Source organism: Columba livia, chromosome 1, assembly GCF_036013475.1.
Source record: "Columba livia isolate bColLiv1 breed racing homer chromosome 1, bColLiv1.pat.W.v2, whole genome shotgun sequence".
NCBI classification, from domain to species: domain Eukaryota; kingdom Metazoa; phylum Chordata; class Aves; order Columbiformes; family Columbidae; genus Columba; species Columba livia.
Window position 1 is genome coordinate 109,384,412 of NC_088602.1, and position 27,423 is coordinate 109,411,834.

At 39.5% G+C, this 27,423-nt stretch overlaps 1 protein-coding gene and 1 long non-coding RNA gene across 12 annotated transcripts in view; one reads left to right on the forward strand and one right to left on the reverse strand.

Moving 5' to 3' along the window:
* The window catches only part of CTPS2 (CTP synthase 2), a 103,207-nt gene that overhangs the window by 27,343 nt on the left and 48,441 nt on the right, over positions 1-27,423 (forward strand). For all 11 annotated transcript variants that reach the window (XR_010474344.1, XR_010474348.1, XR_010474349.1 and 8 more), the window contains exons 4-13: positions 277-377; positions 2,228-2,344; positions 3,732-3,815; positions 11,137-11,217; positions 14,993-15,144; positions 15,397-15,529; positions 19,770-19,858; positions 20,642-20,736; positions 21,585-21,647; positions 22,271-22,314. Coding sequence is in view for 8 of the 11 variants with exons in the window: in XM_065072424.1 (XP_064928496.1) it covers positions 277-377; positions 2,228-2,344; positions 3,732-3,815; positions 11,137-11,217; positions 14,993-15,144; positions 15,397-15,529; positions 19,770-19,858; positions 20,642-20,736; positions 21,585-21,647; positions 22,271-22,314 (959 nt within the window). In the remaining 3 variants the exon portion in view is untranslated. The remainder of the gene's footprint in view (positions 1-276; positions 378-2,227; positions 2,345-3,731; positions 3,816-11,136; positions 11,218-14,992; positions 15,145-15,396; positions 15,530-19,769; positions 19,859-20,641; positions 20,737-21,584; positions 21,648-22,270; positions 22,315-27,423) is intronic.
* On the reverse strand, positions 24,623-27,205 carry LOC135580125 (uncharacterized). The gene is made up of 3 exons (XR_010474353.1): positions 27,064-27,205; positions 26,702-26,861; positions 24,623-24,869 (listed from the first exon to the last, which is right to left on the reverse strand). It is a non-coding gene; the product is annotated as an uncharacterized LOC135580125 (long non-coding RNA).

Sequence of the window (27,423 nt, forward strand, 5' to 3'; positions counted from 1 at the left end):
TAATTCTGTGGCATACTAGTCTGTTCAGTCTTCACAAAAGAATGATCAAGAAGCAGCTGCTTTTTACTGCATCTTCTTATTCCTTTCTCCTTCTCAAGACATATGGACAGGTTCCTGTAATCTTGGGCTTCTGGGTTCAAGGAAGGAGGAACAGAAAAAAGAGCTAATAGTTTCCTTTTGATTTTTGTGTTAATTTCCCCCCTTTTGCCTGCAAAACCTGGTATATGGGCCTGAAGTAAGATATGCCTGCCTTGCTTCTTTTGCTTTGTCTTGTAGTTGTTCCGCACATCACTGATGCAGTTCAGGAATGGGTAATGAATCAGGCAAAAGTTCCGGTGGATGATGACAGAAAAGAGCCACAAATTTGTGTAATCGAGGCAAGTATGGAACCTTTTAGGATACATATCCACAGTGAACACAAAGAATTAGCTTGCTATCTCTTTGCCACTTACTGTAAAAAGGTCAGGCTGAAGTTTTATGGAGAGCAGCAATGCAATGACATGTTTTATATTCTTTGATTTGTTCTGAAAATGATAGGAATGGTCTTATCCCTACAGCTTCTGTTTACTTTACTAAATCCCTTCTAGAACACTGCTGAAACCAAATTGCTTAAGAGTTTATTAATTTATAAAATTAGTTTATTTATTTATAAAATTAAAGCAGCCAATATTTTAATATAAGGTACCTATTTCAAGATACAGACATTTGACTGAAGCAATGCATTGTTAATTTTATTGAGAAAACTTGTGTAATATCTGATATCTTCTATGGTCAGTAGGGGAGCATATAACGTTCTAGCTTTCCATATGGCTTCAAATGTCCATCTTGTTGCTTGTGGTACTGTTTGCAGGAATGTATTTAAACACTGTATAAGTTAGTTTCCCATTTTCTGGTGTTATTTTTAAAATCTCTGGAGGGAACTTTGTTAATCACTTAACCTGCTGATGTCTGTGAAATGAAAATAATTAATTTTACCCATCCTTAGTAGGGTATAGAGGCAGCTGGAAGAAAGGCAGTCAGTAATTGCCTGTGTTACTATTACAGTGGAAAATACAGGAAAAGGTTATACCTGAGAATTTGGCAGAAAAATATGTCATAGATTTAATACCAGAAGTGACCACTATAATCAACAGTGTGAAAAGCTTTGTGATCCAGGCCAAAGAATTGCTCAGTATTTCTCATGCAGAAAAATCTGCCTTCATTAAAATATACTTATTTGTATAGCTAGGTATCTTTTTTATGATGTGCATGGTGAGAGTGAAACATTTCATTTAAAACAAATGTAAAAACAATAAATACAGATGCTGCATGAGAACATTAATAAGTGGTGAACTTGTCAGTCTTTAAACTTTAAGCTTAATTTTCTCTTTCTTCCATGTGAGGGTATGTTTTTTTTTTTGTGTGTGTTTGTTTTATTTTTTTGTTATAGCTCCAGCCTGATAAAAATGTTTTTAAGGGTAATTGTAATGTTACATAGGAGTTAAGCTGAAAATGGTTGTCCCATACAAATGTAGTCGTCAGAAGTATTTTGGTACTGGGTAAACAAAAATACGCAGTTCTGTCAGAAACCACTTGGTGGCATAGAAAGATCATTCTGAAATACCACTATTTCACAAGACTTGTGTGCTAAACACTGCTTGATTCATTGCTTAGTCTACTACAGGTCTTTGTGTCTTTGAAAGATAACTGATTTCTGTCTTTATGAATAAGTTTTGTCATAGACTTATTCTTGGGTTTTGGTTTGGTTATAAAGTTTTATAATGTGAATTGCTATTTCGTATTGTCCATATGACATTTATTGACATTGGAAAGCTATAATAGTATTTCTAAATGTCTGTATCTTGTTGATTGCAACTGTTCGTTAATCAGACAAAGTTTTCTGTACAAAAACCTTCACATCAGCTTAACTATTGATTACTTGCTCACTACTTTGAAAGCAGTGAACATCGTGTGAAAGTGTGTATTATTCAGTAGTACCACACATCTTCCCATAAGAAGCTTATGTCTATGGTGTAAACTGAGTATAACAAAACTGAAAATTGTCATATGCTTTCCACAGGAAAATGTGCAGAACAGATAAGGATTCTTTGCAGAGTATGCCTGCAAATTTACATTGTAAATTTTTTTAAGACTCTAATTTCAGAAAAATTGTTGAATATGTAGGAGGTAGACATTTTTTTTTCTTTTGTTTTCTGCCATCCTGACAGACCCAAACTTTCTTTTTCAGCTGGGTGGAACCATTGGAGACATTGAAGGAATGCCATTTGTTGAAGCATTTAGACAGTTTCAGTTCAAAGCAAGAAGAGAGAATTTCTGTAATATCCATGTTAGTCTAGTGCCACAGGTAAGTTATTAAAATTAATAAAATATATTTTACTCTGTGTTTGGCTCCATATTTGTTTACTTCCCTAATTAACTCTTTCATGCTGGAGTGTTTTATAGGCAGAGGTATGAAACCCAGCCACATTGGGGTAAATAAAGGCTTTGATAATTACTGATGTGAGAATCTGTTTTAATGTTGTAAGTTAACAAAAAAAAAAAATCAACACCAATTTAGCAAGAAGGCTAAATATACTTGTGTTTTTGCTCTGGAAGGTGCTGGTACCTTATGAAACCAGTAAGAAAGGCACTCAGACTCTCTAAGGTATTGTTAAAGTTCTATTAGAGCTAACACTATAAGAACAGTATAAATCATCTTACGTCCCTTTAGGTGGTGGGAAGCCCATGTGATGTAGCGTTGAACAGCCCTGCCATGCAACATGATGGGCAGACTGCATCCATAGAAGAGTCCCCCCTTCCGATCACTTGAGCTAATAGATAATTTCCTTAGAAGGAAGCAACTGTATTGTTTTCACTATCAAACAGAAAGGATGTTTATGTAAGAACATCTTACTGTATGTTTAGATTACATGCAGGGCCGTGCAGGGTGTGTAATGGTGGGTGCTGAAAGGAAGCTGCCTGTGGCCGAGCTTGTCCTGCTGCCAAGGGGGTTGTGCAGCACAGGCCTGGGCCTCCTCAAGGGAACTCTGGTGTGGATCACTGACTGCTCGAGATACAATGGGCCTCCAGTCAATAACAACATTTTGTACAGGGCTAAATGTATTTTTCCATTCAGACTCTATATTTTACTCTACAAATAGATTTTCTTATTATTTTAAGAAGTAATTATTAATTGAGGAGGATTTTGGGAAGCAAAGGTTGGTAATGGTGGTATGGTTGCACCTTGTGCACCTTGTATAGATAAAAAGAGAATTTTAAAGCACTGCAGCTATGGATTAGAGCTATTGATCAGCAATCAGTGAGATTGATTCTCTGTAGGTGAGAACAGAATTATTTATTACAGCTGATTATTTCCAAGAACATCACTGAAGGCTTTGTGCTATGTTGGACTCTCCATTTATTAGGAAAATCCAACTTTTGGAATATTATTCTTCTCCTACCTGAATCAATTACATTGAAACTTTTCCTTGGTAAGAAAAGAAAACAAAATAAACCAACCAACCAACAAAATCTCAGAATAAACCTGGCCTGAGTTAGGGTCATGTGGTTTCTTCACATAATTTCTTATATCGGTAATACTATGGTGACATTTCTGTTTCTGGCATATTGTGACTGGATATGCTTACTTCCTGCAAGTATTATTACCTGCAATGACTTTTCTCTTTTAACCTGTAACCGCTCTGTTAGTAGATTTTTGTTGCTATTTGAGCTTTCAAAATACGTCTTTCCAGCCTAATGCCACTGGCGAACAGAAGACAAAACCAACACAGAACAGTGTTCGAGCACTGAGGGGTCTAGGCTTGTCTCCAGATTTGGTGAGTCAATAAATACAGCTTTTTATTTACTGATCATTTGGCAGTGTCCTTGCATAATCTGTGTTTGAAGTATAAGCCTTAGTTGTCTCATGAGAGACAAGAATTTTTGAGGATCATAGAATCATTTTGGTTGGAAAAGACCATTAAGGTCATAGAGTCCAGTTGTTAACCTAACACTGCCAAGTCCACCTCTGAGATATGCAGCATGTACGCTGCACTACTTCACTAAAGCCACAGGAAATCAAGTTACTGAAATTTACTCTTAAGTTTAGTTAATTCAGCTAACTCCTTGCAATATCTTGGGACTGTAGCTGTGTTCTTCTTCTAAAGGGATCTTAGCAGAAAAATCCTTCTGCACTTCTAAAAATAATCTCAAGTCTCAGTTCACTTCGTGGGAAGAATGCTTCTGACTTCTAACATTCTCTCACAAGTTTCTTTTTATGCATGATTAAGAAGAAACAATCCTCCCATTGAAGTACAGCCTTTAAAAATATTCCTGTTTGGAAATATAAAACATATGGATGAATCTTCAAAGTAAGGTTCCTCAATTTCTTTCTTGTGTTGGACTTGCATTGCATAGTACATTGAACCTAAAGACAGCAAGTTTCACCTCATGCCAGTTGGTAAATGATGACAAATGTTCAACTCCTTCCGTTCTTTCTCCCCAGTGCTCCACTAATGAGTATGTGCGTATTACGTGGATGCAGTGTTTGTCTCCCTGGCACTTCTCCTTGGGACCAGAGAGGAGAAATAAATAGATTGTTGTAGCTCCCTGTCGTGATACCTGTCTGCCATTGGAGATGTTAACCTGCTTAGTCTAGTGTTGATAGCACTGAAGCCAGGGCAGCACAACTTCAAATGCCAGTACAACCTCAGTTCAAATTTATGCTTCATATTTTCCTGAGCTGAAGACATGCTCTGTTTCTAGGTCTGCTTCAGAAGCAGAAAAAGACAATTTCGCCCTTTTGCATGAAGCTGCTTGTTAAGTCAAAGAATATTTTCCATAGTTGGTTCTGGAAGCTGTTGAGCAATTTCCACTCCCATGAAGTCCACTGGGAGAAAAAACTTCCTAGCCCTTCTCAGAAATGAAAGAGTAGTCAGAATAGTCACTGCTTCTGTGTAATATTTGTATCCTCAAAAAGGAAAAGATTATTCTTAAAAGGATACTCACGCAACTAAATCTTGTGTTGTGCTTCTGTCTTTTTTTTTTTTTTTTTTTTTTTTTTTAACTCTTGCATTTTACATTTATAAAAAGCATGTTTAGAACTACAAAACAAATGGCTTTATAAATAGGATATGTGAAGGATGTGTTAGGTAGCTTCACATTCTTGTGACCTGGAAACTGTAATCAGCTTGTGGAGGGAAAGACTTCCATTAATGCAATGCCGTTCTATATTCCAAGCTTCAGGGCCTAAATGTCAAAATCCCTCTTGAGGTACTAATTGCATATGGAAAGTTGCATGATTTTTGAAGGCCCGTAAGATAATTGCTGGTGCCTGACTTTTTTTTTATTGTTTTGTTTTTTCTCCAAATTAATTTTTTAAAGCCTGGTAAGTGTGTGTGGAATAAAAGGAAAACAGACTAGTCACTTTCTCGCATTTTGAGTTCTTGCCTGGGGCAGCTCTGGAACTGCCAGAAGTGCAGTACTTTTTATTTTTATATATATATATATTTTTTTTTTTTTTTAGCCACTGCTGTTGACCACTAAAGCATAGAGAGATTACACTTTGAGCAAAGCTTCTTGGCGCTGTTATAAATTTACTTGGGCTCTGCATCAAGAAAATCTGTAAACTGTGTGGTTGCTTTCCTGGGCAGGGGCCCAAGGCCAAGAGTGCATGGGGAAGCTCCTAAACAGCAGTCAGGATGGGTTCCTTCATAAGCTGAGCTGCCAGGCTGCCTGAGCTAAGCTTGGCTGTACTTGTTAATACCTGCTGCCTCACTGTCTGCTCACAGACTTCCCCAAGGTGGTGTGCTGGGCCATTCTCCGCTGTGCATGTACAGGAGCCTTTCTGTTCCCCATGAGGTGTTGCAAACACTTAATGAATATGCTATATCTGCAGTTGTAATGGACTCTCTTACAGCATTTTGAAAACTGCTTATATTTTCATGAGTGCTGCCCTATTCAACTAAGTTGTTCCTCATCTTTGTATTATGTTTCTTTGAGATGTACCTCTCCCACTTTTATTGTAGTTTCGTATTTTCATGCTGATTCTGACACTTTTGATTTCTGTGACTCCATCAACTTTAAATTTGTCTCAGCAAGATCGATGATAGGTTTCAAAGTAGATTTAGTCACGTGCTCATACTGTTAAGGTTTATAAATTATGCCTTCAAACAGTACCTAGTTTTTAAGTATGTTTTGCTTAATCAAACAGAATGTACAAATTGTTTCATAATTCTTTTTTGTTTATTAGAAAGAACACTTAATTTCCCCCTTATACTTGGCATTGTTTTTCCGTTTCTAGAATTTCTTGCAAGGATAGGGGAAGTTAATTAATATTCATCAAAATCGGTGTATCTAAGCTGCGTTCTAGCAAGGTGAGCAAAGGTCAGCTACAAGTTCCTGAAGAAAAAAGGGCTTAATGCATTAAGTAGTTGCATTTGCTAGAAAGATGGGGAAAATAATGAATTAATTAACAAGATCATTCTACTTTCTGTTATACTTTCAGGATTCAAAATAAATTAAGGTAGCAGACATAATAATCAACAGACACATTGCTAAAGCAGCTCTGCATTTTGGGCTAGTAGCCTGAAGTTATGTAATGCAAAAAAGTTTCTTACAGCAAACACCAAAGCACATGCTTATTTTCGTTGTTGGTAAAAATTATCAATGTTTTCTAAACTTCTTGAGTTGTACACATATCAGCAAAATAATAGAATAATTGCACCAGGAAAAAACTCATGAGATTATGAAACGGTTTCCTCATCTTCAGCTTCCTTTTTATCATGGTGTGAAAATCAAGAATTAATAAAAGGTGCTGAACTTAAGGAGGAGGTTGAGATGCTGAGGACCATCAGGGAATGTGAAAGGGAGATCGACTGGTGGAGTAACACCCTGACGTGCCAGTCGGAAAGGTCCGAGGGAGGTACCCCCCAAAAGGAGATGGACCTTCTGCCCTCTCGGACAGAGGCGGAAGTCCTGAGATGGCCCCACCCTTGTTGCTGTCGGGCAGAGGTAGGGGACCTAAAAGACGACGGGGATCGGAAGTGTATTCCGGTTCGGCGTCACGGGCAGCCCCCGTCCCTGCCTGCTTTGTCTCCCCAGGTGCCCCTCCGTAATAGGTTTGAGGCCCTGGATCTTGAAGAAGAGGTAGGTGAGGAGGTGGTGCCAAGCCTGCCTACAAGATCACATAGGAAGAGGCGGTTGACTTCACAACTTAAGACTGCCTCTGATAAGAAAGAAAGAAGGGTGATTGTAATAGGAAATTCCCTTCTGAAAGGAACAGAGGGCCCAATATGCAGAGTTGACCCTCATCTTAGGGAAGTTTGTAGTCTACCTGGAGCCCAGATCAAGGATATCGCTAGAGAGCTCCCCAAACTGGTGCACCCGACAGACTACTACCCGCTGCTGGTCTTCCACACAGATGGGGAGGAAGCTGCTTCCCGTAGTCTGAGGGGAATAAAGAACGATTTCAAGGTCTTGGGAAGGATGGTGAAAGACTCAGGGGCTCAAGTGATCTTCTCTTCACTCCTTCCATCTTCAAGTGACGATTTGGGATGGAATAGGAAAATTCAGTCTCTTAATGGTTGGCTCCAAGACTGGTGCTACAGGCAGGGCTTTGGATTTTTTGATAATGGCTGGTTTTATAAGACACCAGTCTGGACAGTGTCAAGCGGGAAAGGTTTATCTCGCAGGGGCAAAAGGATGCTGGGGCAGGAATTAGCTGGGCTCATTTGGAGAGCTTTAAACTAGGCTTGAAGGGGGATGGGGTTGTAGCTGGGCTTGTCCCAGTGGGGCAGTATTCTAAAACTGATGAGGACCGGGTGGCCTCCTATGCCCCTAGGAAGAAATTGATGTACTCTGCTCGCTCCCTGAAATGCCTGTACACCAATGCGCGCAGCATGGGGAATAAGCAGGAGGAGTTAGAATCCTGTGTTCGGTCGGGAGATTATGATCTGGTGGCAATTACAGAAACATGGTGGGACAGTTCACATGACTGGAATGTGGTCATGGATGGTTATGCCCTTTTCAGGAAAGACAGGCCAGCCAGGTGTGGTGGTGGAGTTGCTCTCTATGTGAGAGAGCAACTACAATGTGCTAAATTCTGCCCAGGTGTGGATGACGAGCGAGTTGAGAGTGTATGGGTCAGGATCAAGGGGCAGGCTGGCAGGGGTGACACTGTTGTGGGTGTCTGTTACAGGCCACCAGATCAGGCTGAGGAAGTTGATGAGGCCTTCTGTGGGCAGCTGAGAGTGGCCTCACAGTCACAGGCCCTGGTTGTTGTGGGGGATTTTAACTTCCCTGATGTTTGCTGGAAGGACCATTCAGCCAGCCAGACACAGTCCAGGAGGTTCCTCCAGTGCACTGATGATAACTTCCTCATGCAGATGGTGGAGGAGCCGACTAGGAGAGGTGCACTGCTGGATCTCATCCTCACTAACAAGGAGGGTCTGGTCGAAGCAGTAAAGGTTGAGGGCTGCCTGGGTTGCAGTGACCACGAGATGGTGGAGTTCAGCATCTTGGGTGGCAGGAACAGAATAGCAAGTAGAATTGCAACCCTGGACTTTAGCAGGGCTAACTTTGGCCTTTTCAAGCAATTGCTGGGGGAAATCCCATGGGCAAGGCTGCTTGAAGGAAAAGGGGCCCAAGATAGCTGGATTGCATTCAGAGATTGCTTCTTCCATGCTCAGGATCAGAGCATCCCCACACGAAGGAAGTCAAGGAAGGGAGCCAGGAGGCCTGCGTGGTTGAATAGGGATCTGTTGGGTATGCTCAAGCAGAAGAGGAGAGTTTACAGGTCATGGAAGCAGGGGCTGGCCACTTGGGAAGAATATAAGGCTGCTGTTAGAGGGTGTAGGAAGGCAGCTAGGATAGCCAAGGCCTCCTTAGAATTACAGCTGGTGAGAGGGGTCAAGGACAGCAGAAAAAACTTTTTCAAATACATAGTAGGTAAAACTAGTACCAGAGGCAATGTAGGCCCACTGATGAATGGGGTGGGTGCCCTGGTGGCAGAAGGGCAGAAGATACAGAGAAGGCAGAATTACTGAATGCCTTCTTTGTCTCTGTCTACTCTGCTGGAGGCTGTCCTGGGGAGCCCTGTACCCCTGAGACCCCAGATGAAGCCAGGTCAATGGAGGAGTTTGCTTTAGTTGATGAGGACTGGGTTAGGGAGCAATTAAGTAGTCTGGACATCCATAAGTCCATGGGTCCAGATGGGATGCATCCGCGGGTGCTGAGGGAGCTGGCTGAAGTAATTGCTGGATTGCTCTCCATCATCTTTGCCAAGTCTTGGGAAATGGGGGAGGTGCCCGAGGATTGGAGGAAAGCAAATGTCACTCCAGTCTTCAAAAAGGGCAAGAAGGAGGACCCAGGTAATTATAGACCAGTCAGCCTCACCTCTGTCCCTGGGAAAGTAATGGAACAGCTTATCCTTGGTGCCATCTCAAGGCATATCAAGGATAAGAGGGTTATTTGGGGCAGTCAGCATGGCTTTACCAAGGGTAAGTCATGCTTGACCAACCTCATAGCCTTTTATGAGAATGTAACAAGGTGGATGGATGATGGCAGAGCGGTGGATGTGGTCTACCTTGACATCAGTAAAGCCTTTGACACAGTCTCCCACAGCATCCTCACAGCTAAGTTGAGGAGGTGAGGTCTAGACAATAGACTAGTGAGGTGGGTTGCAAACTGGCTTAAGGAGAGAAGCCAGAGAGTGGTAGTCAATGGTGCGGAGTCTAGTTGGAGGCCAGTATCTAGTGGAGTGCCTCAGGGGTCAGTGCTGGGGCCAATATTATTCAATATATTCATTAACGATTTAGATGAGGGAATAGAGTGTACTATCAGCAAGTTTGCTGATGACACTAAGCTGGGAGGAGTGGCTGACATGCCAGAAGGCTGTGCTGCCATCCAGCGGGACCTGGACAGGCTGGAGAGTTGGGCGGGGAATAACCTGATGAAATTTAACAAGGGAAAGTGTAGAGTCCTGCATCTGGGCAGGAACAACCCCAGGTTCCAGTGTAGGTTGGGAAATTACATATTAGAGAGCAGTGTAGGGGAAAGGGACCTGGGGGTCCTGGTGGACAACAGGATGACCATGAGCCAGCACTGTGCCCTTGTGGCCAGGAAGGCCAATGGCATCCTGGGGTGTATTAGAAGGGGAGTGGCTAGTAGATCGAGAGAGGTTCTCCTTCCCCTCTACTCCGCCCTGGTGAGACCACATCTGGAATATTGTGTCCAGTTCTGGGCCCCTCAGTTCAATAAGGACAGGGAAGTGCTGGAGAGGGTCAAGCGTAGGGCAACAAAGATGATTAAGGGAGTGGAGCACCTCCCTTATGAAGAAAGGCTGAGGGAGCTGGGGCTCTTTAGTTTGGAGAAGAGGAGACTAAGGGGTGACCTTATTAATGTTTATAAATATATAAAGGGTGAGTGCCATGAGGATGGAGCCAGGCTCTTCTTGGTGGTAAACAATGATAGGACAAGGGGTAGTGGGATCAAGCTGGAACACAAGAGGTTCCGCTTAAATTTGAGAAAAAACTTCTTCTCAGTGAGGGTGACAGAGCACTGGAACAGGCTGCCCAGGGGGGTTGTGGAGTCTCCTTCTCTGGAGACATTCAAAACCCGCCTGGACATGTTCCTGTGCGACCTCACTTAGGCGTTCCTGCTCCAGCAGGTGGATTGGACTAGATGATCTTTTGAGGTCCCTTCCAATCCCAAACATACTGTGATACTGTGAAGTACTGAAATAGTAGAAAACATGCGTATAAGCTAAGTATTTTTGGTCAAATTTAGCTGGTAAAGTCATATTATTTCTTTTGATTCATCATATTATTCACATTTATAGAACTCCTAGATGTTAGGTAAAGATTATTACAATAGTAGCTGTAAGAAAGGAGAACATAAGGAGGCAGTATTACAGAGAATGCTAAAGAAAGATTAATAAAAGGGGGTCCGTATAGGCAGGTGACCGATTTACTTCTGCCATGCTAGCAGGTATTTGTGAACTATGATATATTGTACAACTCCAAAAAAGGTGAGTAGAAAAAAAAGTGCATTTGTTTGTGCTGTGCTTCTAAAGGAGACTGATTTCTTCATGAACAGTATTGAGGATCTTCTATTGGTTTATCCAGTAAATATTTAAGATTTTTCCTTCTGTTATGACAGATTGTCTGCAGAAGTGCAAAACCTATAGAAATGGCAGTAAAGGAGAAGATTTCCATGTTTTGCCATGTGGAGCCTGAGCAGGTCAGTACTTTAATATTTTATTTGTTATTATTTAAATGTGTAAAAGCTTCCAAATATTTCTGTTCATTTCTGTTTTCACCTTGAGGCTGTTTCATTAATATGTATTTTTTTTTACATTTTTTATCTTGCTATCATGTACACTATAACACTTGAAAATTATCGGGAGTTTATATGTCAAATTTTATGTCAAACAGCCATTAACAATTTAAGTGCATGTTATGCAACAAGTTAATAAAAGAAATAGATTTTGAGTGCATCATTAATTGCTATAGATAGTTTTGAAAAGTGTGCAGTTTAAATTTATGGTTGGTTATTGTCCATAAATCATCTCAGGTGCTTATAATGATGGGTGAACAAAGTGTGGTTAAAGCCAGGGGTTTTGCTTATGCTCATAGATCATCAAAGCCATGTGAACACTCTTATTGTGATAATATGTAATAGACTTTTCATGCCATTTAATATGCTTAGAACATTTACTGTGTAGTTACGGATGTATTATAATCCACGTGTGATTTTGACCTTAATAGTTTCTGTGATTAATTGCTATTCAAATACTAATTTTGATAAATGAAATGCTCTTTAATATTTTTGCAAATGAAAGCATTTTATTCTTCAGTGTAATGGATGGTATTAAAGGGATAATAAATACCAACAGTTACGTCGTGTTTCAGATATTTATCAGTGTTGACTGACCTTTCTGCAGGTGTGTAAGAAAAATCTTTTTATAGGAAGATTCCAGATGAGGACATAGAGGGCAGTGTGGCCATTATCTCCCTCTCGTTTCCATCTTAGTGTCTGTGGAAGACAACACTCTTGAGTGAGCTTGTGGAAAATCCTTCAGAAATGCCTTTGTGGTTCCTCTCCAGCCAGAGAGAGACAAATGAAAGTTCAATCAAATGAAAGTGATGTGTGTGCTTTTCTGGCACATAAGCATCTACATATCCAGACCCCATCTGCAGTTATTACGCCAGTCTAACTGGACCAAGAGTCCCGTGTGGAACTAAACCTTCCTAAGAGCATCCTGGCAGGGAGGGAACTGTCTTCATGGCACTTTTTCCAAAGTTCAGTCTTTCAGGATAGCAGCTCAGTCACAGGTTTCATGAGAAGTTGAGTATATGATCCTGGGCGGAGTGCTGCACTCTTTCTGTGCTGTTCTGGCTAGCTCAAATGTCTGTCCAGAGCACTGCATCATTTAATAAATATGAATCCTTGCCAGTTAGACCCAGTGGACTAAACTGGGATGCTGCTGGGTGCCATACTGTCTTGCAGCCTTATTTTTTTTTTTTTCTTTCCCCTTTTCATGACTATATTCATCAGAATTCTGCAGAGCCATTCTGAAGTCTTCTGTGTGTCTTAAAATTAATGAACCACTTCTGAATTTCAGAAGACACTGGCCACTTGTCTATATATTCCCTAGAACAATCCTAGATTTCTTGTGAATGAAGGATTAGATGCATTATCAGTCTTGTTCCTGGAACTATATGCAATGCCAGTAGAGAGGAAGCTACAGTTTAATTTGTGTCTAAAACAATGTTTTACAATTGTCTCAGGGGGATCAATCTTTTCAGTGCACATTTCCCATTTATTTTCTGTTGTAGAATCACAGAATAATGGAGGTTGGAAGGGAGGTTATCTGGGCCAACTCCCCTGCTGAAGCAGGACCACTTAGAGCCAGTTGCCATGGACCATTATTTAGGCAGCTTTTGAATATCTCCAAGGATGGTGACTCCACAACCTTCTTGGGCAGCATGTGTCAGTGCCTGGTCACCCACACAGTGAAAAAGTGCTTCCTGGTGCTTAGAGGGAACCTCCTGTGTTTCAGTTTGTGCTCATTGATCTTGTCCTATTACTGGGCACCACTGAAGAGGGCCTGGCACCATCTTTGCATGTTTCTCTCAGGTATTTCTATACATAGATGAGATTTTTCCACCTCCACCCCCAAATCCTTTTCTTTTCCAAGCTGAACAGGCGCTGCTCTCTCAGTCATTCCTCATAGGAGAAATGTTCCAGTTGGTTAAGCACCTTTGTGGATCTCTGTAGTCCATGGACTCTTCCCAGTATGTCTATGTCTCTCTTGTACTGGCGAGCACAGAACTGGACTGAGGGCTCTACGTGTGGCCTCATCAGTTCTGGATAGAGGGGAAAAATCACATCTCTCGGCCTGCTGGCAACATCCTCCTAATGCAGTCCAGGATACTGTTGATTGGCTTATGTTCAACTTGGTGTCCACCAGGACGCACAGGTCCTTTTCTGCCAAGCTGCTTTCCTGCTGGGTGGTCCCCAGCATCTACTGGTGCCTGGGGTTGCTCCTACCTATGTGCAGGACTTTGCACTTCCCCTTGCTAAACTTCATGAGGTTTCTGTCAGCCCATTTTTCCTGTCTGTTGGCAGGATGGCAGCACAACCCTCTGGTGTATCAGCTGCTCCCGCCATGTTGGTGTCATCTGAAAATTTGCTTAAGGTATGCTCTGCTTCATCATCCAGATTATTAATGAAGATGTTGAACAGGACTGGACCCAGTACTGACACCTGGGGTACACTGCTGGTTAATGGCTTTCAACTAGACTTAGTGCTGCTGATGACCACCCTCTGGCCCTGGCCATTCTGCCAGTTTTCTTCACTGTCTGCTCATCCTGCCCATACATGAACAGGTCGTCTATAAAGATCTTAAAGGAGACAGTGTTAAAAGCTTTCCTGAAGTCCAGGTAGACAATATCCACTGCTCTTCTCTCGTCTACCAGGCCAGTCACTTCATTGTAGTAGTTTATCACGTTGTTCAAGTATACCTCCTGGTTGTAAATCCATATTGACTACTCCTGATGATTTTCTTGTCTTTTGCGTGCCTGGAAATGGTTTCGAGGACTGCCATAACTAGTCCATAAAGACCACATGCTATTTTGTCCACAGACTTCTTCTAAGTGGATTTTTTTTTTTAGTTTGCTTTTATCAAGTCCCCTCTCCTTGCTTCAATGTACATATCAGCAAAACAAAAGCAGTGTCTTCAGCTTGTTTTAGGATTATAACAGTCTCCATAGTCAGCATGGCTGTAACCTAGAGCGGCTAGTGATTCTTAATGTCAATATCCTTAGGTTGGTAGCTGCCAAGTTTGGAATAACAGTTGGAAAAGCCATATTCCTGCTGTTGGAGGGCTGTGCTTATCCTATGCTTTTTGCCGTTGAATGAGTACATAAAGAGACATGGCGCTGAATGCCTGTGTACATACTTATGTGATGAACAGAAGTAACTCAAGGATAACTGAGTATCCTTTACTTCTCCTGTGTATCAGGGAAGAGAACACTTCTGCTCAGGAGTCTGAACTCTGCAGTCTCGTGTAAGCCAAGTGCAATGAACTTAACTGCCAGCAGCTTGGACATGGTTTATACATGTGTCCTTAACTAAATGGTCCTTGAATTGTCTATACTCATTAGTTAACTACATAACCTAATTCACTAACACAGTTCTTTTATGAGACTTTATCGCAACCTAATCGGGTCTGTTTTGTTAGGTCCCATTTGTGTTCTTTCTTTCCCAGTTAATATTCTTCAAGTGTATAAGAGAGGCAGAAAAAAATATTAGCAAACATTACTGCCAGACATTGGGGCCAGAAGTTTCCATTAAAACTGATGTGTTGATAGGCTTGACAAGCTATTTTCGTGTGATGAAACATGCTTTTACCTTTTGGGTAACTTATTTCTTGTGTACAAAAAAATAGAATGTATGTTTCCTATGAAAATTATTTAGATAAGCCTTTTATGTTATGCTTTTTTCTTGTTAGGTAATATTTATCCATGATGTTTCTTCCACTTACCGAGTACCAATCCTGTTGGAAGAGCAAGGCATCATTAAGTACTTTAAACAGAGGTTAAATTTACCTATTGATGACCAACCAAGTGATCTTCTGATGAAATGGAAGAAAATGGCTGACAGGTATTCTATCTTCTGCTGCTTTTTCTAGAAGTGTTTTAATTCAAGTTGGGTTTTCAGCTGCTGTGAAATCACCAAACTGGACTGGGCTCAGTAACATACTGCTGATTAACACCTGCGAATAGTCTGGGTTTAAAAACATTGTCAGTTTTGAGTTTTAGAAGATGTTTTGTAAAGTTAAGGAAAAAGCAAACACTGTTAAAATGTTTTCTTTATGAAAACTGGTGTAATAACTGAGAAACTTGTTTTTGTCAGATACGAAAGGTTGCTGAAGGTGTGTTCCATAGCTCTCGTTGGCAAGTACACAAAACTAAGTGATTGCTATGCATCTGTTTTCAAGGCTCTGGAACACTCTGCGCTGGCAATTAATCACAAACTGGATTTAATGGTGAGGAAATATCTGGATTTTGCTTTCAGGAATACTTTGAATATACTTTTCTAGTTCCCATCATGTAAGGCAGTTTTAATTTATGTGTAAATTAGAAAATGAATCGTGCAGATAAATACAGACTGGCCTAGCACTTCATGTTTTTAAATAAGTGTTTATGGATTTAATTAATTAATTTGCAGTGAAACTTTTTTGAAAGGAATGCTGCAAAATTACCTAAAACTGGATCTGATGAAAAAGCATACTTTACCTGCAAATTTATATTTACTGTCAAAGGTAGGTTTCACTTGTTCTCATGAGACTGCTTATCATATTAATAAGATTAGCTTAAAGAGAGGAGAAAACAGGTAAATTGGAAAGAGTTTGTCTTTAAAATCCACTGCCAGAAGCTGTTGCTCTTCATTTCAGTTAATATTCTGAGAGCCATCTGATTTATTTTCAGCAGGATTCTAATGATATCAAAATTGGCCCATAAGCTTAGTTTCTCCAAGGCAGTAGTTCCTCAAATATAGGACTATCTAGGGACCTGATTTGTCTCATGTTGATGAGAATAGAAAGTTGATCTGCACAGGGAAAAACTGTTACCAGCTTTCTCACAGGTGGAACTATCAGTTTCCATTGCTGGGTTTTGTTGCCAGGAATGGCAAGCCTAAGGCAGAGAAGCAATGTGGAAGTGTGTATTATTTTCACTTAGTGGGTACAGGGGACATTTTGTCAACTTGCAGTAGCGAAAGAGAAATAAATGGTTGCAAAGTATCAGCACAACACGCTGCTTTAGAGTGATTAATTAAATGACATAAGATAAATTGACCAAAGTGGGCATTTGCAGGCTATACTGCACTCAGTAGGTTTTGGTCTCTACCTCTCTCTGATCAAAGCAAATTTGTATGTTTATGCACTTGGGTAACTGCTGATATAAAAAAAATAGAAGATATTAGAGTAGAAAGTGGACAATTTACATGCAATCCACTCCTTGTCCCTTCATCACAATTTCAACAACAGAAATTCCCCACGATCAAAATGCTCTTTGCTTTCTAGCAATGCTCAGTCCATGTTTTACCCATTAGCTCTCCAAATTGCTATCTTTATATTGAATTCCTCATGCCCTAGGTTGGGTGCCAAAGAAGACTGTAGTAGGTTGTCCTTGGTTGGATGCTAGATGCCCCTCAAGCATCCCTATTACTTCCCTTGTCAGCAGGACAGGGCAGGGAAAAAATAAGATGGAAAAGAACTCATGGATCAAGATAAAGGCAGTTTAATAAAGCAAAACGAAAGACTCTGTGTGGAAGCAAAGGAAAACAAAATATTAATTTTCTACTTCCTATCAGCATGTGAGGTCCAGCCACTTCCCAGGAAGCAGGGCTTCAGTATGGGTACCAGTTGCTCCAGAAGACAAATGTCGTAATAACGAATGCCCCGTTCCTTCCCCCCCCTTTTTTTATTAGCTTTTATTGCTAATTAGATGGCATACGGTGTGGAATATCCCTTTAGTCAGTTTGGGTCAGCTGTCCTGGCTTTGTCCCCTCCCAAGGTGATGCCCACCCCCAGCCTATTGGGTGTGAGGGGGAAATGTTGGAGAGACAGGTTTGGTGCTGTGAGAGCACTGCCCAGCAGGAGCCAAAACACTGGTGTGTTAACAACACCTTGCAAGCTACCAACACAAAGCACAGCACTATGGGGACTGCTGTGGGCAAAATTAACTTCATCTCAGCCAGACCAAATAGTCAGTGATATTTCCAGTGTCTTTTGGGAGAAGACAGTTAAGTTCCCTAAACCATGAACACTGAGTACTAAAGGAGTTTCTCATATCAGAAACCTGGTAGCAAATTTCAGTTTGCTTGAGAATGTAGTGAAGTGCGTTGATTTATTCTCTGGGAAGTGCCAAGAGGCCCTTCCTAATCAGAGAAAAGGAAAAAAAAAAACAAAACAGAAACTGTGTATCTGAGTGTCCTTCTAGGTAAGGTATGCTGGATGTTGAATAGTATAGAGACAAAGAACTGTTTGCTACCTATCATGTAAAACATCTAGGAAAATATTCAAGAAAACAAAATAACTTGTAAGAGGAAATATTTTTCTACATACTAAGGAACTTATGCATAGTGTTCACTGCTAAAAAGTATCTCTGAAAATATAAGGACCGAGCAAAATTCAAGTAAACTTTATGTGTTTATGTGACTAAGAAGCCAATTGGTAGGCATAATAGAAAATATAAAACAAAACTGCCAGAAACTCAGCTTAGGGAAGAAATTGCTTATGTTTTAAGGCTTAAGCTGTCTCCTTTCATTTGAAGGGAAAGGGAAGGTGGTATAATGGAAGAAAAAAAATCTGCTTGTAGAAAATAGATAAGCTTTCCTCCACAATAGGTTTTCTTCCACGATACACGTAGACATATAGTTGGGAAGTACTTGAACCAGTTAGACATACACAGGTCCATGGGACCAGACAAAATGCATCTCAGAGTGCTGAGGCAGCCATCTGGTGTCATCGTGAGGCCACTTTTCCATCGGTTTTGAAGGATCATGGCAATTGGGGGAAGTTTTTGATGACTACAAAAGGGCAAATGATGCACTAATCTTTAAAAAAGGCAAAGAAAGAGGTTCAGCCTCACCTCATTCCCTGGGGAGAGTATGGAACAAATACTCCAAAAAGTTTTTCCTGTGTGCATGAAAAACAAGTAAGTGGAAACAGCCAGATTGAATCCCTGGATATTTTCAGATCCTGACTGGAAATGGCCCTGAGCACCCTGCTCTAGTTTAACCTGCTTTGAGACAGATGTTGGGCTAGGAACCTTCCAAGGCCCTTTCTGACCTATATGATTCTATTACTCTAAAGAGTGTATTATACTGGTGGCTACATAGTGCGAAATTTTTATGGAGTGTAAAATAACTTTGCTTTTTAGCAAAAAAAAGTAAAAGGTGCCCAGTCTGCAAGTGCATGGTTAGCTTTGTGTGCAGCTAGCCTTAAATTTGGCATTAACAAGCTTGTGAATTGATGATTGCTGGATCTCTGGTGTGGTGCTGAGATGTTAACAGGCAAGGGCTTCTCCTGTACTTACTTGCCTATGCTAACCTCCATTTTAGTGTTTCTGTCCAAAGGCTCTCTGTATAATCCTGTGTTCTGAAGGAACTGCTTAGCACTGTATGTGGCATCCAGCTCATAACCTAGTGTCTACGTATCTGAACGGTGAAGTGTTGATGCTACTCGAAGTGATAAATATGCTGGCTCAGTATGTTTGGCAAGGAAACCACAATTAACTTCAACTGTAATTAGTTTCTCTTCCCAACCTCTCAGCATGATAAAGTGTCCTTTTAGTTTACCCTATAGTATCCTACTAGTATAGAATAACAATATTCATAGATAGTTATTGTTCTGTTGTATTTTTGATGCTGTCTAGAGTGAGGAAAAAACAGGAAATGTTTGCCGGGAGGCAATCTTATCTGGAAAACTTTCAGCGGTCTTCTGGTTGCTTGCATTTCTCTGCACACAAATGTGTTCTGTCATTTCAGACAATCTTGTTTTTATGGGGAATGGACTCTACAGGAGGATGCTATTAATTATGTTATTCTGAGAAAAAGACTGACAAAACCAAGAATCAAACTCTGATCTTTTGCTTCCCTAGTGCAGTACACAGCTGCCCCACTGATTTGCTCTAGTGGTACCTCAGGAGCGATGTTTATTGATGGCAGTAGAGATTCTATTATAATGCAATATTTCTGCTAGAACATAGATACTGAATCTGCCTCCCTCTGTACAGTTGATGATTTCACATCAATCCCCAGGAATGCCTTTCGCACAAGCTAGACAACATAGGTTTATCCAGTACGTGATACGATTAGATAAACTATGGCACCCAAAATCTAAGAAAGTGAACACCTTGGCCACATCTTGTTTGGATGTCAGGGTAAGGTCAGCACCACTCCTTGACTGGTGCCCTGATTTCCATAGGAAGAAAACCTGGCTATGTAGATAGGTGCATTCTACCAAGTCTGCTTACCTGGAGAGCTGCAAAATGAGGACTGGGGTCAGGCAGAGCTTTGGAGCTCTGTGCAAAGAAGGGGGTATGGATTACCGCAACTCCAGCAAATATTGAGTCTTCAGTGAAGTTGTTATGGGTTTGTTGGGAAATTCACTTGAAACTCTAAGAAATTTGTCTTAATGCTATTAAAAAGTTGGTTGTATAGTGTATGCTGCTCTTTCTGTGGAATAAATTACTGTTTTATTGCATATTTTTCTTTATTAGTACATAGACTCAACAGAGCTTGAACGTTCTACAGAAGCGGAGAACTCAGTGAAATATCACCAGGCATGGCACAAACTATGCAAAGCAGAGTGAGTGATGTGGGATGTTCTGTATCCCAAATGCAGACCATGGTGTCTGTTTCATGTGATGAAAAATGCTTCAGTAAATGATTTCTCAGTGCATCCAAACTTGCATTACTTACATAAGGGTATAGATGTGCATGGTTAATGACAAACTTCAGACACAGCAAATTATAGTATCAACCTATATCCTCTAACTTGCTTTAATCTCTTTAGACAAGTTACATTTGTTTGGTTGGGGTGGATGTTGTGTTTTGTTGCTGCTGGTGGTGTTTTTTTTTTGATAACTAGACTTCAGTTGTCATATTTTTCTTTGTCAACATGCATCATAGTGAAAAGTAGTTAGATAAAAGCTTAGTAAATGCTGGTGACACTCTGCAAATGTCTCTGTTAGGAATCATTGCTGGGATTTCAATTTGTATTTGTAAAAGGATGTTGTTTGTTGTCAAAATGCCTTCATTTCTTCAGTATTGCTTAGCAGACATAAATTTTGGTGCTAAGATCCTAGAATAGTGAATATGTAGCTAGTTTATTTCAGCAATATGCATTTAAATAGTAGGAATTTCACTCTGAAGGATGAAATTGGTCAGATGAGAACTGGGGTGGGTAAATGAGACAAATCTCCAAATGTAGAGTTAAATTCTGTGTATTTTGAATGGTCCTACAAAACATGCCAGTCATGCATTGTGCTTGCTTTGTTGTAACCTCAAAAGTCATTCTTCAGTTTGTACGGACTTCCTTTGCTGGCTTGATTCTACATGTTAGTTGCTTTATATATGGCTGTCATTACAGTGGCATTCTGGTCCCAGGAGGGTTTGGAATTCGGGGAACAGAAGGCAAACTCCAAGCTATCTCCTGGGCGAGAACAAAGAAAAAACCTTTTCTTGGTAAGGTCATTAAAATCGGAAATTATTGTGTTTTGGAGGTGTATAGCAAGCCAATTGATTTGATAAAAAAAAAAAACCCCAAAACAACAAACTCGCACTAGGGAAGGATCCTGTCCTGGGGACGTACATGTGCTATTGTGATTATTTGCCTTGTAAAAAGTGCCAAGGGTTGTAGTCTTGTATTACATCAGTCATGTACTACCTCTGTTGTGTAAGGAAGGAAGAAAAAGGCTATCCCTACTCTTAAGGTTTTATTCACTAAATTCACATTTTACATGGAGAGTCTTTGCTTCTCAGTGTAATTAAATCAGCATCATTATAGATATGAATCAGAGTGAAGAAAACATAGATGTCTTTGGACACATTTGCTGTATTAGACTTTTTTTGTTGATTTACTGGTGTATTTTATGATGTTAAAGTCTAAAGATGGCATCTGGTCTGTAAGTTAAGTGCTGTTTAAGTGCCTCTGAAGCTTTAGTTTCTGCTTCACAATTCTTACAATTTTATAAGTGATGACATTGACTAGTTGCCAAAGCAAAATTTGAATCTGAATATACACAGGCTTTCAGTTTCTGTTTGTCTTTATTTTTTTACTGGTAAAATAGATGGGAGGGAAAAAAAAATGAAAGGCCTTAAAGCACATAATGTCACATGTACCTACATGGTGCCAGGTTTGAAGAGTGAGCTTTACACTGAGCAGCCATTTTTGTTTTAGCTTTTGATAAGTCTGTGTATATACACTGGGTACCAAGATTTCTAAGCAGTCAAGTTTAAGACAGAGAAGCAAATACTTTGTCATTCCTGCTTTTTGTGCTGTTAAATTCTGGGACTTTTGTCTTCCCTTCTAGGAGTTTGCCTGGGAATGCAATTAGCAGTTGTGGAATTTGCAAGAAACTGTTTGAATTGGAAAGGTAAGCTCAATATGCTGGTGTCGATATGATTTGCTTAGAAGAAATTTTATTCTATATGTGAAATGTATATCTATTTTTGTAACTATTATATAGATCCTGTGATCATTAGGTACTTTGCTCTTGCAACAGGATCATTTTCAGCTAGGCACTCTGTGCTTCCTGCCTGTACAAGGGAGTAGGAACTCCTATTATGCAGATTGCTTGAAAGCTGCCTCTTGATCTAGGGAGCGTAGGAGAAAACGTTCTTACAGTTCACCTCTGCAGTTTCTTTCTGGAGTGTGCAGGTGGTGAGGAGAAAAAAGTGAGAAGTGCTTTTCTCACTTGCTTTCATTAGCTGAAGTAGCTGAACCATAGCCATTGCAGTTATAGTATGAAGAAATTTAGCTCTTCTACCACTAAGAGCAGAGAGGAAAAGGTTTTGGGAAGTAGGAGATGGAGTGTGTGTGATTGAGGTCATGTGCTTCCTGTGGTTGCTTCAGAAGTGGTGCAGTATTTGTTTCAGCATACAAGATTGTAGCTTAAATGCAGGCAAGCTCTAAAAAGCCGCAGAACTGTTATCATGAATTTGTAGTGCATGTAGAATAATGGAAATGTACCATGTTTGTTTTGAACTTCTGTTACAGATGCAAATTCTACAGAATTTGACCCAGATACGAAAAACCCTGTTGTAAGTACTGATTTTTTTTTTTCCCTGAATGTTTTGTGAACATGCATTTTTTGTTAAAAAGGGAGTTACCTCTGTGTCGGTTAAGGTCTATATGTTTTTACATGGCATGACATGAAGAGGTGTTGGTATTGTTTAAAAAAGGATTTTCTTTTAATAGACCCTTGCCTTCACCTGCTTGCCTCTGTGGTTGGTCTTAGCTTTATTTTGGTAATTTTTCTAATAATTTCCTTGGCTGTAGACTGATGCTGGAAGTAGACAATAATAATTAGGTTGGCTTTAATAGAGGATAAAATATAGAGGGAAGCTGGAAAGTGTAGCACAAAGCTATTGTCAAAACACAAATATATATAAAAGGACAAGGATTATATGGAAAGCTGTCAAAAAATTCTTGTCTTTCCTTTATATAAACAGTGTAAATAACCACTCCGCTGTTCCTCTCCCATGCATCTCACAGCCCTCCTTTTGAGAAAAATTTAAAAGCTGTAGATGTGACAGGGTTCTCTGTATCACATGCCAATGGTCAAATTTTGGAGTGGAGTTCTTCCAGGTATCTCCTAGTTCAGGAGAGTATATCACATTGTCGTAATAGTAAAACTTAAAAACTATCTGTAAGAGAGGGCTTTTAAGCAAACAAAAAAGGAAGAAGTGGGTTGTTCATAGTAACCTACTGTTTCTGTATCAATTTCCTTCAAAAGAGTTTTGTTGGGATTCATAAGTAAAATATATTTTTTCCACATCTGCTTTAGTCTGAAACATGCAAATAGGAGGTTTTTAAAGCATTCGATCTGTTTGTAAAGGTTGTTGATATGCATCAGAGAGCTAATCTAGTTTGAACTTTTGAAGGTAAATTAGAGTTGCAGTGTGAGACTTGCTGCTAAAACTTGGTGGAATTTGGAAGTGTCCTCAGGTGAACTTTGCATTTGGCATCCAATTTCTGGGTTTGCCATCATAAGAGGTCTCCTCCTTCACCCTTCTTGAATGTATGTGAAGACGTACTGCTTCTCTGGAGGGGTCAGTTTCATAACAGCAATCTGTTGTAAAATGTGGATGATGTTGAAAGCTTACTGTAAATTTCTTGGGAAGCAAGAGGGATAGTACAGGAGACTGATTCTGGGGCATCTTTGTTTTTAGGGCTTTTTAGTTCCAGTTTTATTTATCTTCTCATGACTGCATTTCAGCGAGTCACCTCAGGTACCTTTTCAGGATGCAGTCAGATCATCAGGAGGGGGTGAGTCACCCTTTGGAACTGAGGGTTTCTCTCCATTATTCTAAAGGTTGTTCGCAGTAGCTGGCTCCAGGATAGGGCTCCACACTTCGCTGAAATCATGAACATGGATGCTTGTCTGCTATAGCTCTACCAGCAGTGTCTTCTGTTGTAGAAATTGTAGTGTGTATTAGTACAATATATCTAGGACAAAATTTTATTACACAAGTAATTAACTGAGTGAGTTGTAGTTTGCATTCAAGGGCAAGTAAGAAATACGTATTAAAGAGAAAATTATGTGGAGATAAAATTAAGAAAATAATGAAGGGAATGTATGTGTCACAGAAGATTAATACAGTGTTTACAATTGAAGCAGTATGCATATAATGGATGTTCTTTTGTTCTGAGCTATATTAAGGTTCTGAAATTGGATATTATCAAACGTATTTCAGCATCTTAATCTGATCTTGGAAATCTCAGTTCCGGTCAAGAAACAGATGTAAATCAGTTTCATCTTGAAGTAAATAATAATACACATGAACTACATGTGCAAAAATACATGTGTCACAAGGAATCATGCAAGAAAAATGTTAAAAATGCACCAAATAAATGTAATAGATGTATTAATTGCAACAGCAACTGTTCTATTCCTACATATGCTTATGTATTCCCATTTGCAAGGAATAACAAAAGAAAGTACATAGTTATGTAAATATAATCTAAAATGAACATGTAATGTTACAGTCATCACACAGCATCGTTACTGAAAATACATAATTTGGTTTTAAAAACTGGAACTCTTTATACCATGTAAATGTCACCTTATGTGAATGACAAATCGGAAGTTAGAGGAGAATTGGATAGGATATGCAAGGGAACAGTCCTTAAATGGAAAGATACGTCTTTCCTTTTGTGTGTTTCAGAAACCGTTTGATTTGAATTGTGCTACAGGTCAAAAGGAGAGCTCAGGTAAAGCAGGGTTTGTTAAGTGACACTTTGTCAAATGTAGTGTGAAACAGAAAAGGTAGTTCCGAACTAACTGTGAGGCAGCTTAGCTGGAAAGTGCAGCCAGTGAATGTGCAGGAAACACAGTACGAGACATACTTAGTTATATGTCAGATCTTTATTCTGCATGTTTTGAAATCATAGCAAATCTGTGGGTTTAGGTGAATGTATGATATTTGCAAACTCCAGGCTCCTCTTCTTCAAAGCAGTGATACTGATTCTTGCAGATGCCTTATGCTTCTGTACCGGTTATCTTTTTGACAACTGTCACAAACTCATCAAAACTGATGTTTCCATCCTTATCTTTGTCCAATGATTTAATTACAGTATCAACTGAGGATGAATCCTGTTTTTATGGGGAAAAAAAAAAAAAAAAAAAAAGAAAAGAAAAAGAATGAAATAACTAGATTTCTACGACTGTTTTCCTATGAGGAATATTGCCAAGAAGTGATGTAGTCAGTAACTGTTGCTGTTACTTGAAGGTGTTATGGGAGTGTTGTGTTCACCAGTTTTACTGGTTAAACTGATACAGTGTCTGCTGTTGCCTGCCAAAAATGTTAACAAAGATACGATAACTGTTTGAGAAGTATCAAATATTCCACAGACAGGTTGCTTTGGTCTTGTATGTAAATTTGGAGTTTAGAAAACGGAGCAGGTGTAATAGCTGCAGCATGTACATAATCACCAATAAAAATTAATATGCATACCACCTTCTACTTTACTAGATACTCGTTTAGGCCCTGCACATGCTGCTGGAACATGGGTTGCTACTTTCTTTAGGCTTTGAACCAAGACCTGAGAGTCTCTTTCCCCTCTCCTTTTCCTCTTTTTACTAGAAATACTATGTTTGCTGTTGAAAACTTCTTGCTAATGAATTAAATGTAGCTGAGGTTATTAGCTCCTTTTAATTGTCGAGTCTGGTAAGAGTGCGTGTAACATCCTGATGCAGTGAGTATTCTGGTAACATCCCTGATCAGGCTAGTTAAACAATATAGAACGAGTTAAAATATTTAATTTAAATTTTTAAAAAATTTTTCTTTTTTTTCTGCTTTGTCTATGTATGTTTTGTAATGTTCTGTCCTGCTTTTATGTTGATTTATTGTGGTGCGATATGATTCTGCAAACACAGTAGATGATTGCAGATGTGTGAAATCCAGACAGAAAACAACTGTATTGCTTTTTCTGAACACTTCAATTTCTACCAATCCCTAATATTCTGTGATTCTGTGAAAATGGTGCTAAAAACTCTACAGCTAATAAAAAGCATTGTATTTCTGAATTTGCAGTAACATTTCCTATTCATTTTTGGCAATTAATTTTTTACTTTTTTTTTTTTTAACAGGAAAAAAGCCTTAAAAGCCTTTCTGTTTTATTAGTGGTTTGTTTGTTTGTTTTTTAATTAGGCACTTCATGTTAATGAAATTACTGAAATGTATTACTGTCATTCTCAAAGTACTGTGTTTTTCTGTGGAGGTGCAACTTCTTTTAAACCTTTAACAAAAATTGCTTTTGTCAGCTATCTAAAACACAGAATTTAAGGCTTTATCTAGCAGAAGAATCTAAATGGAGTCCTAGTCCAGTTCAGGAGAGGTCTGTCAGAGAATATATATAAAATCAGAACCTAGGTATTTCCAGCTACAGGAAACGGTTATTTCTCTCTCTAGCGTGGTGGCATCACCTTTCTTTGCTTGGCGTCTTTCTGGTATGGCAGACTTTTATTTTGTGATCGTGACAATTTAATCTAGATAGAAATTGTCTCATGTTTCTTACTTTTCAATTAATCCTGTTGTTTTACTTGGTTTATAGATTTTTTTTCCTACATATATTTTCTAGATTCAGGATTTATTATGTAGACTGAAACAAAAAATATGTAGTAAGACACATGCAATATTCCAGATGAAATGTGGCTTACGTAAAAAACCCCACACAGAACAGCTTCTTAGATTTTTGCATTTTGTTTTGTAGGGCTTTGTTACCCACTCCCAACTCAGATATCTGTTTGGAGCTACTGTTCATTAATGTGAATGCAATTTTATAAGCTGACCCTTATCTAAGGATTACTTATGGAGTCAGTGAAGCCATTTGGGCACAATAACCTGCCTTGCAGCACCAGTGGCTTATTGCCTTTTCCTGTCCATTTCCGAGGAAGCACAGGGAATATAAGCAAAGAAAACTCACCTTCAGGTACTGTGCAAATTGGTTCTGAAGGAGACTTTTCAGCCCAGCAACGGACAGTTCGGTGGTGCTACCCTCCTTTGAAGCGTACTCAGTAAAATACTTCAGAAGGTTGTCTTTCTGTAAGTTTTCCATGTTTCTCAGATGTTTTCTTGGAGAAGAACTGCAAACAAAGCAGAGAGTAAGAATCCTGTGCACGAGTATTTTTAAATACATCTGACACCTTGTTCGTTCTTTTACTGACCATGTGAAATGCCTAATACTTAACCTAGATGAAAAGAGAGGTTTTTTTCCCCGTGAACAATAAAATCATTTAAGTTAGGTTGAAAGATTTGAAACACCCAATATGTTAAGGTTGTGCTTACCTGACTCAAAATCCAGAGCTTTCAGATGTATCCAGCAGAAGTGACGGTCTCAGATTGGGGCAACCTTTATAGTTGCTTGTGTGCCCCACCCTAATTATGAAACCAGTATTTATTAGTGAGTCACTGCACTAGTTTTATTGTGTTTTCAATAGTCAAATAAATAGGATACTTGAGATATAGAAATGAGTAATATTTCTTTTTTTTTGTTTTATAAATCTCTGAAATGCTTCAGCATCTGCCGCTGCAGGTGATGTAGGCTTACTTGGTCATCTTTATAGGCCATCCTGGAGAGGTTTTCTCTCCTGAATTTTACACTTCTGTAAAATTCAGTCTGTATTTTACACTTCAAGATCTACCAGA